Consider the following 11,466-nt stretch of genomic DNA (forward strand, 5'->3'; position numbering starts at 1 on the left):
ACATATATATACATATGCATATATATATATATATGTATATATGTATACATATGTATATATGTATATATATACATATGTATATATATATATATATATGCATATACATATGTATAGGAATATGATAAACAGAAAAGAGATAACAAGAAGGAGAGAATGATGATTATTTTAATTCTACGGCGACGTTTGTTTATATGTTAATGCCCCTCTGAAGGATGTCTAAGGATAAACAATGCAGAAAAAAAGAGCTATACAGATATAAATGCATGCAAAGCTGTGCTTGAAGTAAAAACCACTCGAAAGGAGTCGCAGTCTAATGCGGCAACAAAGACTGCAGCAGCAAATGCAGCAGCAGCACGTGCTGCTGCTGTTGCTGATGCAGCAGCAGCACGTGCTGCTGCTGCAGTTGCATGCGCTGCACAAGAATATGCATTTCAGCAGACAAAACCCCAGCTCCTGCTGGCGTAGATGTAAATATATAGATTTATATATTTATAAAAGTGCATACCTATATGCACATATTTATATATTGTACATAAATGTGAATAAAGAAGTATTTTATATATTTATATATACTCATATATTTATATATTGTATATATATAGATGTATAATTTTATAAATACTGTATGTGAATACAATGCTAATTGTATTCGTTAATATACACGCTCTTGTGTTTAAATAAAATGCTCTTCTGTGTTTATTCACAGGGCACTGTTAGAACGGTGAGGACTACAAAGTATATAGAGCAACCCAGACAAAGCAGAAAAAGCAAAGAAAGAGAAGATTTATAAACCCCTTAGTTTGCTGGGGATGCTCACAGCTTCCATTGGATAAGGAGAAAAACATAGCGGTAGGAGTGATATTATAAAGAAGAAAGTAAAGGACAAGAATATTAACAAATACAAGGAAAGTAAACAAAAAGAAACTGAAAAAGAAGAAAAAGAAAAAGATACTGCATCCAGTTCATCACTCCGATCTATCTCATTTTCCTGCTGTTCTTTTCTTTGTTTTATTTTAATATATTTTGCTCCACTCCTCTTATTTTGTCTTCTATTAAACGCCCTACTACCCACAGTCGCTGCTGCCTGGCGTCCGTGTACAGGAAGAAAGGAGGTGAAGTAAAAGGATAAAATTCGAAAAAAAAGAGAAGAGAAAAGAACGCGGTAACCAGCATAATCAACAACAACGACGACTACAGAAACAGCAGGAATAATAAAAAAAGTAAGAACTGCCTTTGCAGAAAACCCAGGAAAGAAATGTATATGCAAGAAGCGGAAAAGGTAAGGGTAAGAAACCGAAGGTAGTAAAGAGCTACGAAGAGCAAACACACGACGGAAGAACAGGTGATTTAAATATTAAAGAAATAATAAATCAAAAGGAAGAGAAGATGTAGAAAGAAATGAAAAGGAAGATGAAATCCAAGCAGACGCGGAAGGCGGCGAATGCCGATGGAGGCCATATACACCTCAAAAGCGGAGCCTGAAGGGAAAAAAAGAGAGAAATAATTGATTAAATGAATAAAATAGATTAATTTAAATTTATTCATGAATTCGAAAGATATATTTTCGAGTTTTTTAATGCAGCTTTCCACCGCTTTCCATTACGTACCTGTCTGTACACCTGAACTGTGCACGGAGGCAATCAGTATTGAAAGACGCATTGTTCGCGTTCATGTGAAAGTTTCTTCGAAACATATCCTCCTAAGCATGTACATACAACTTTATTTTGCACTACATCACAGAATCCTGGTCTGCAATCATCAGCTCTACAAACAATCCGTTCTTTTGTTGTTGTGGTGGTGGTAGTGGTAGTTGTTGTCGTTGTAGTAGTAGTTGTTGTTGTAGTAGTAGTAGTAGTTGTTGTTGTTGTTGTTGGCTTGCTTGTTGTTGTTGTTGTCGTTGTTGTTGTTGGGATCTGACAATCTCCCTCTGTTTCAACTAAGCCGGTCTGGCATTTGCAATAAGGGCCGAAATCCGTATCAAAGCAATCGCTGCCGGCGGGGCAGCGGTTTCTGAAGGCGCTGCAATTGCAGGTTCCATAGGAGAATTCAGCTTCATATATAAGGGAAGAAGAACAATACACCCAACTCTTTGAACACCAACCACCAATAGATCCGCGTTCTATAACTGTTCTACTGCAACAACTACTCACAGGACAGTGAAGACCCCCTGGATAGTCTTCTTCCTTCACACGTGAGCCACATGCTTGTCTGTCTTCAGATTGAAAACACGGCTTCATTGAGCTTGATATACGTTCAAATTCTTCTTCACTTATTGTTGCATCTGTGAAGGATGCAGGGTCAGCAGCTCGAGCACCAGTAGCAGCACCAGCAGCAGACCTTAGTCTGTTACCGTTCTCCAGCTGCTGCTCCTCCTCCTCCTCATGATAATCAAATTCTTCTGTTGGACCTGCAGATAAGAAATCAGTTGAGGGGAGAAAACCTGTATCAGCAGGGTTTAGACCTCCCTGCTGCTGCTGCTGCTGCTGCTGCTGCTGCAGCGAGTACGCAGTTGATGCTCTCTCTAGCGCCGCAGCGCACAACAGCACAAGGCGGATATGCATTTTAATGAGAAGGAAATGTAGATTTATGATAAAGGAAGGAGATAAAGTGAAGGATAAAGGGGAAGAGATCAATCAAGAGGTGAACAAGCGACAACAGCAGCACCAGCAGTCTCCGTTGAGTGCTGCAACCTGGCGGTGCTTGCACAATAAGAAGAAAAATACCTTTTTTAAATCCACAGCAACTGCAAAACAAAAAGAAGATAGGCATTCACCTGAAATAAAACATTAATAAAGACAGAGCAGCTCAAAGAGAAAACAAATGAGTTTAAGGGGGAAGAAGAGAGAGAGCCGGCGGTGGCGAGCACCAGTGGGTGTGTGCCTGCACAAGACTGAGTTGACTTTATCCTTAAAATATTTCTTTAAATGTCTATTTTATAATTAAAACAATTAAATAAATATATATTTACGTTCATTTCTCCTCTTTTCTCTATTTTTTACGAACAATGTGCAGCGCAGGGCCCTCTAACGTCAGAACAGCAACACCGTAGAAGGCTCAGCAGAGGTAGCTGCAGCTTCTCCTCAACTCTATTCTTCTCTTTAACTTTTAACTTTTTTATTAATAATAAATTTATTCACTTTAGAGGAGTTATTTAGACAATTCTGATTTTCTTCATCGCCTCTTCCCCCCCCGCTTTGCTGCAGGTCACCCACCAGCTGTACGTACAGCTCAAACCATCGATACCCTGTCGGTATTTTCCTTCGTAGCCTCATAAAAGAAGATATAAATATCAAAAATAACATTAATATTCTTTATCATTGTTTGCTACTTTACACACGCAGGGCCCGACCCACCTGGCAGCAAATACCCGACAAAACAAGCATAATTGTACAGCCTTATGCTATGCTTCTGTCTACCGAAGAAAAGGAATTAAAACATTATTCATGATAAACCCCCAAAGAATAGGCAAACTTGCAGCCCATAGATAGGGCAAGACCTCCACTCCATATAGTAAAACAAAGCCGATTCACCGTCATGCACGGGTGATAAATCGTTTCACTATTCGCTCAAGACATGCAGAAGAGAAGAAGATAAATGCACAAAAGCAACAAACCCCTTAAAGCATATCCTCAGTTGCTATTGTTTGAAGTTGTCGTTCCTTTGGTTCAGTTACTCTCTCCTTTATTTTTTTGCACGAAAAGGGCTAAAGGCAACTGCTCGAAGAGTTTTCCTGACTAACAAATGAAACTACACAAGTGGATAGTATCCTCCATGCATTTAAAAGACTTTATGCTTGCATGAACGGATGTAGCTAAACCCAAGCTAAGAAGATGCTGCTTCAATCCCTAACACTCAAAATTTCGCTAAAACTCGTATACCTGAACCTTAGGGATCAGACTCTGAACGCGGGTGTTGTGCCAAGACGTACAGCAAACTTTGCTCTGCACTTGCTTCCAGCTTTGATATTGTCTTCCCTGACGATTAAAGTGATGGTGCTGTGCTCCGAACTAAGAATGCGTTGCAGGGTCACTCTTATGTAGGAAATATATCTGTGCTGGTGCTTTTTTCGTTGGGTACAGGATGTCTAGTAAACGTTCATCAAGCTGTTCATACACCTGAGAGAGACGCTTAGGGGCTTTAGTGCTACAGAGATCAGATGCTACTGCTTGTGCGACACCACCAGTGCCCTGACTCTGCCTGAGAAAGCCTGAAGCAGTTGTTGCTCTTCGAGATGAATTTCGAAGACAACAGTGCTTCTAAAAAGAAGTTTAAAAAATATTCTCTACTGTTCTTATGTGACGGCATTTGCTACATTTTTGCAAATAACACCGCAGCCATTACAGCTAAGTTGTCTTCCCCAAGATGAAGTGCAGGTGCCTTTTTCTCTTTTTACTAATTGGAAGTTTAATTTTTATTCAATGACTATAATATATAATAAAATATAAAACTATTTTTAAACTAAAATTCATATCCTATTATCTCTAGGAGTTGAGTACTCAACCATTGCTGGCTTTGCAGTGGAAGCGCAAACTCCTTTCTTTTTTTAAAAAGGAAAACCAAAGTAAACCTCAGTTTGAAGCTTAAGGACAATGCTGAAGTACTATGCGTTAAGGCTGCGCATTTGCATAAGTAATTTGTCTTCAAGAGCGTGGCTCTTCTCTGCGATATCGATCGCTCAGCTTGCTCTTGTCCGTTTCAACCACAGAGGGGTACCAAGTGTAACGGCATTCAGCGACGCGTATAACGAGGGGCCTTAGCGTTATCCTTGCCTGATATATATTAGCTACACCTGACTGAAGTGCTCGCGAAAGGCAGCCTATTTGCTGTCTTGTCTCCTGATGTCCTAGGCATAGAAGCGCATGCACCTGCTGCTGGTTAAGACAGAGCGTTCACCACCTGTTGCAACACCATTTCATTTTTATAGTTTGTTTGATTTCGTTACAACTCGCAGACGTCATACAGTAAAGGTGATGCCCTTCGGAGCACTTGAGTAAGAAGTCCACCATGCATCTAGTCCTCCTGATGTAGAGCACCTTTTACCCATAACTGTCTGTACACCTAAAAAACGTGAAAAATGCAGATACTTTTCGCTGGGTTTTAGAGGTATATTATCCCTTTCTTCCTCTCAAATGAAAGAGATTAGGGAGGACGTGCCCTGTGCAGAGAAGCAAACAACTGCTGGGTTTGGCTCCGCATTAAGACGAGCGCAGCATAGTCAAACCATCGGTCTAAAATGCTTTCACTGTGGCAACAACTTATTAACTCCACATGTGATAAGCACAGAGAGGAGATGTCTCCCTCTGATGAACAAGACACCAAGGCAAGCGCAAAACAACTGATTTGTTTTGATGGTCTAAGTGCACCTTCATAGGAAGATGTAATTAATATCTTGTTTATCAGGGGGATATATCTCCTCATATCTTATCAACTACAGTTAAAAGCCTTCATATTCCCAAACAAATTCGAATGGAGATGTAGACATTCAGTATATTTAATAAACATTTTATCATCAGCCACAAGGCGTGCTAACATTTACGTTTTTTTAGCTAATCGAAACAAAAATACCCACATAATCGCCTGCTCAAACTCAGTTGCACAATAGACAGCCACCGAATTATTTATTGCATGTTCAATAATAAAAACTCGAAGTTCTTGACTGCCTTCTGAAGCCAGTTAATAATGCAGCTAAATATAAAGCATAATATAATAACTCCTGCGATTTACCCGCATGCAGAAGACATTCAGACTGAAGCAAGCAATTGTATATTTAAAAATGTTTCTGAGGCTCTTAGAAGGAAAGATGCAGCAAAGTGGCTTGAGCTCCCTCCCTGTAAGGAATAAGTTTATAATACAACTCTGCACTCTTACCCCTAGACCCATTGCTCTACAGCGACAGCAGCTCAATAATAATACATACTAGAACAGCATGTAGCACCGCTTAAAAATGAAGAGAAAGGACAGAGATGTCTGAGATAAAGCTCGGGCATTTTCCTTTGAACTCCTTTTCTTTTATTTAATTGATTTTATTTGATTTAGGTTTAGACAATACGCAAATGTTGCGCAGCGTGCACGAGGTAAAACCGCTAAAACGCTCGCCAAGTGTTGGGTAAGGCCCTCTACTGTTTGTCCTTCGTTAAGAGCATTAATTTACTTTCTGTACTCTCTTCTAAGTGGTGATAATATCTTTAAATTGATGAAGTTTCCCCCGACCTCTCCATACACAATACAAACAACTGCAACGTAGCTACACGAAGGAGCAGCTAGAGGTGCATAAGTTTTTAAACAAATGAGTAAAGAAGCATATGGACTAGAAAAAAACAAATATTATGTTTAATAGCGAGAAGACAGACAGCAGAAGGGGATGTCTGAAGACATCTTGTGCAAGACAATCTATCTACATAAATAACCTTCGATTCATCGGTGGTGAATAAAAGCATGAGTACATACAGTCTAGCGTATAGTTGGGTTCTAGACGGTAATCTTTGTGTTTATATATTGTGCTACTTTACTGTCTCTACATGTACTCCTGCTCTAATTCTTTTCCTTGGGCTCTCTCTCTATCTCCCCGCCGCCCCAGCCAACACGAGAGACAGACTGTCGCATTAAATGTGCATCCTTCTAGCATCCATATACCCTCCTACCCCGTCCATTACTCTCCCTCTAGTGCTCTGCCTGTTTGTTTATTTTCGGATGTTTAAAAAATTATGTGTACTCCTCAGACACACGGAGAAGACACACTCGCATGCGCAGTAACCACCCAGCTACACGGCCCTGCTTCATCAAGCAGAGACTAACAGCATCAACAGATGCTTCATCTCTCTTTCTTCATGCCAACTGTCTCTTCTTTTTCTTTCTCTTCTTCACTTACTCGCGTCTACGGCAGCCCTATTACTGCGCTCCCCCCGATACACACATTCCTAGCTGGGTCGCTAAGCAAATGAGCGAATATATACATATACACACACACATCTACATATATATATATATATACATATGCATATATATATATATATATATATGTACATTTGTGTGTAGTATGGTGAGCAACAGCTACACACTTCTACTTAGGTGAAGACACACTAAAGAAGGTTCTAACGGCATCCATCAACTGTGCAATCTAAAGGGGTTTAAAACATGCCTGCATGCCTAATTCCTTAGAGTAGAAACTGGAGAATGCTCTGCTGCAGCTCTCGATAAGCAGCTACAGCTATGAAGACTTCTCTTTGCTGCTGTGTGTAGAGTAAGCTGGAGGCTCAAGGAAAGGGTGTGTTGCTTAAGATAATTATTATTTTAAATATAATTACAGCCCTGTAGCATACGAAGTCTATTAGCCAGATAATAATAACTCTCTATCTTCAACTAACTCTTGCAGCTACCTCTTTGTCTCTCTTGCTGTGTGTGTCTTCATTTGCGTTTGTTTGTTGTGATGATAATAATAGAAGCAAGAAGAAGAGGTAGGCAAGGAGAAACCGAAGAGACGGATGATTGTGCTTGCTTTTGTTGCTTCTGTTCCTGCTGCTGCTGCTGCTGCTGCTGCTGCTGCTGCTGTGTGTTTGAGCTGCTGCTGTGGTCGGGTGCTGCATCATCATACGTACGGTGCGTGTGTGTGTGTGTATAGTTTTGTTTCTCTAGGGGTTCGTTAGAAACATCTCTATATTAGGGTTTGTTGATGTAGAGGAAAGCAATATAAAGAAGAATAATAAATATATTTAAATATATTTAGAAAAAAATACTTATACAAATGCTTGGCTGCTGCTGCTGCTGCTCTGCGGGTGCGTTACGTGCGGCGCGCATAGAGCCCCTGGGCTCCCCCGCTGCAGCTGCGTATAATTCTGAGTTTGTTTTGTCTGTTGAATTGTATTTCTTTTGTTTCTACACATTAATATTCTTCGTTTACGTTTATTTTGCTACAAATAAACCCCTTAAACTCTCTATTTCCTCATATTCTACCGCTTCATCGGTGGGTGTGTAAGACGTACGTACGTACAGCTGGGGCTGGCTTACTGCGCACCGCTTATTTATTACTTAATTCATACACATTTTATATCTTTCTTCTTCTTTTTTCTTGCTCTTTCTTGTGAAAATGGCGGTCTTCGAGAAGAATACACGCCCCAAGATTGCTATGGTGGGCTCCGGTATGATTGGAGGCACCATGGCTTTCCTGTGCAGCTTGAGGGAACTCGGAGATGTTGTCCTCTTCGACGTTGTACCGAGTAAGTTGATGAAGATTTCTTTTTTTTCTTCTTTTACTCATATTCTTCTCTTTTTTACATGCATTTATATATTAAAAACTCTAAAAATTGCTCCTATTTACCCTTCTTCCTGCTGCTGTGCTTGCTGCTGCTGCGGCTGCATCGGTGCTGCTGCAGCATCGGTGCCGCTGTCTTTGTGCTGCTTTTGTTTAATTCTGCTTTTCTTCTTATTCAATTTATTATTTTTTGTTTGTGTGTATGGGTTTTTGCTCTTATTTAGCAGTATTAATACATGTATAGACCCTGCATATGCAACAGTATACAGCGTAATAATATGCATACACACACACACACACAAACACATTAGTTAGGTTGTGTGTGTGTATAGTAATTTTACAGACAGACATCTTATATTAAAGTAATATAATACTTTAATTTAATAATTTTAGTTATTATTATGTCTTAATCGCTACTTAAATGTAAATAAATAATTTATAGACATTAAATACAGCAGAGTTTATTGTCTCGTACAGCTGAGCTAAGCTCCCTACACAGAACTGAGTATATAAATACAAACATCAATCAAAATATATCTTTAAATATAAATATAAATATAAATATATATTATTATTTTTATAAACCTATGGAGAACATACAAGCAATATATATATATATACGTAATACATGTATATATATGCATGTTTATATATATAAATATATGTATTTGAACATATATATATATATATATTTATATTTATATTTGTTTGTTTGTGCAGACATGCCGATGGGGAAGGCGATGGATATATCGCACAATTCGTCGGTGGTTGACACGGGTATAACAGTATACGGCTCAAATTCATACGAGTGCTTGAAGGGTGCGGACGTAGTAATAATAACAGCAGGGATAACAAAGATACCCGGAAAGAGCGATAAAGAATGGTCTAGAATGGATCTATTACCTGTGAATATAAAGATAATGAGGGAGGTCGGTGCAGCAATTAAATCTTACTGTCCTAATGCATTTGTTATTAATATAACAAATCCTTTAGATGTGATGGTAGCTGCTCTTCAAGAGTCATCAGGACTACCTCATCATAGAATCTGCGGTATGGCTGGGATGCTTGATAGCTCTCGTTTTAGACGTATGATAGCTGATAAATTAGAAGTCTCTCCTAGAGATGTACAGGGGATGGTCATAGGTGTACACGGCGATCATATGGTGCCCCTAAGTAGATATGCAACAGTTAACGGCATCCCGCTTTCTGAGTTTGTTAAGAAGGGCTGGATCAAGCAAGAAGAAGTAGATGATATCGTTCAGAAGACCAAGGTCGCTGGAGGAGAGATCGTACGCCTATTAGGACAAGGCTCTGCTTACTATGCTCCAGGGGCTTCAGCTATTCAGATGGCTGAGAGCTATCTAAAGGATAGAAAGAGAGTGATGGTTTGCTCTTGCTACTTGCAAGGACAATATGGTGTACAGAATCACTACTTAGGAGTACCTTGTGTTATCGGTGGGAGAGGTGTTGAGAAGATTATTGAGTTAGAATTGACCGCACAAGAAAGACAGGAGCTTCAGGGATCTATCGATGAGGTTAAGGAGATGCAGAAGGCTATTGCTGCTCTTGATGCATCCAAGTAAGCAGCAGCAAAAATCGCAGAAGTTGCAGCGCTAGAACAACCAGCAGCAGCAGCAGCAGCAGCCTATAGTTCTTGCTGCTGCTGTTCCTACTACAGCTGCGGCTTTCTTCCTCGTGTTATTATCATGATAGTAAGCTGCTGTACCAGCAGCAGCAGCAGCAGCAGATTTTGCTTGCACCGCCGTTTGTTTTGCGTACACCGGCAGAAATATTGACTTGCAGTTAGGAGAAAGAAAGAAAACAAACACGATCCCATCGATCCCAATAAACCCCACACTGTCGATCCCATCGATCCCAGCAACTCCACGGGGCTCTTAACTGTTAAACCTATTATTCTTATCATTACTGTCTACTGTTTATTAATATTATCAAACAACTTTATACCGTTTCTTGCTTCATTACAAGGGCACCGCAAACCTTCTTCTCTTTTCTTAGAGAGACGACTGCTGCTTCTCTTTGCTCTTTATCATATCTACACAATATTATTATTAGTTTTTATTATCCTCTACGTTAGTTTAATACTGCTCAACATAAGTTTGTAGAATAGATTATATATATATATATGTATATAATAGCTGCACATAGAACAGCACTTGGCTCTGCGACTGCTGCTGCGGATAGCAAAGTAGAGACGAAGATGAAAATATATATAAATATATATATATATATATAAATATATATATATATTTTTAATATATAGATTATACATGCGTATTTATAGCGTCAGGGTTTATTATCAAAGGGTATAGATAGTCTTTAGCTTAGAAAGAAAAGTTTAGGAGAGACAAAAGATAATAAGCTCTTTGCTGCTGCTGCTGCTGCTGCTGCTGCTTGGGCGTTCAGGGCCCAAGCAGAGTCTCCTCAGCAGCCTGCTGCTGCTGCCCCCGCCTCAGCAGCACCAGCAGAAGCACCCGCAGCAGCAGCAGCAGCAGCAACACCAGCAGCAGCAGCAACAGCAGCAACTAGCAGCGATAAGAAAGAAGCACATTGCGATAAAGGCAAGAATAGATTTCTACACAGTCTAAAGGAGAAGATGCATCATAAGAAATAAACAAAGACGATAAAAAACAAATAATGAAGAGTTAAACAAATATTGAAGGTGTATGATAAGAATTAAAGAAGAAGAACAAATTAATAATAATAAAGATATAAATATATATGATAAAAACTAAACAAAGAGAAGTATGATATATAAAACAACAATTGTAGATATTTGTTGCTGCACTTATAATAACAGGAAGACATATATCTATATATCTATATGTATATATATCTATATATATATATAATATTTATATATTTATATTTATATGTATATATGATTATTTATTTACTGTTTACGTGCATGATTATTAAAGATATTTATATTTGCTTCTTTGTTTTATTTTTGTTTATGAGTTGAGATATTTTAAAGAGAGACAGACAAAAAAAATTTTGTTTGTTCTTTCTATGAGTGCTGTATCTCTTTGTTTTTCTTTTATAAATAAATAAATAAATATAATAATATATATATGTATATATATATATATATATTTATTTGTTGTTGTTAGAGTGTAGTTGTTTATATTCTTTATCTTTCTTTTTTATAGTTTGTAAATTATATGCCTCACTCTTTTTGTGTATTTCTTTGTATTATA

General features: G+C 38.6%; 2 protein-coding genes across 2 annotated transcripts; one reads left to right on the top strand and one right to left on the bottom strand.

The window, feature by feature from the left end:
• Nucleotides 1-1,640: 1,640 nt before the first annotated feature.
• Nucleotides 1,641-2,561, bottom strand: EAH_00054330 (microneme protein MIC3, putative; the record flags this gene model as incomplete). Its single annotated transcript, XM_013393951.1, has 2 exons — nucleotides 1,641-1,717; nucleotides 1,919-2,561. The coding sequence occupies 2 exons, from the start codon at nucleotides 2,559-2,561 to the stop codon at nucleotides 1,641-1,643; spliced, it is 720 nt and encodes a 239-aa protein (XP_013249405.1).
• Nucleotides 2,562-8,083: 5,522 nt separating this feature from the next.
• EAH_00054340 (lactate dehydrogenase, putative) lies at nucleotides 8,084-9,831 on the top strand (the record flags this gene model as incomplete). The annotated part of the gene is made up of 2 exons (XM_013393952.1): nucleotides 8,084-8,213; nucleotides 8,969-9,831. The coding sequence occupies 2 exons, from the start codon at nucleotides 8,084-8,086 to the stop codon at nucleotides 9,829-9,831; spliced, it is 993 nt and encodes a 330-aa protein (XP_013249406.1).
• Between the last annotated feature and the right edge of the window lie 1,635 nt (nucleotides 9,832-11,466).

The sequence above is a fragment of the Eimeria acervulina genome, genomic scaffold, assembly GCF_000499425.1.
Source record: "Eimeria acervulina Houghton genomic scaffold, Eah_scaff1034, whole genome shotgun sequence".
Classification (NCBI taxonomy): Eukaryota; Apicomplexa; class Conoidasida; order Eucoccidiorida; family Eimeriidae; genus Eimeria; species Eimeria acervulina.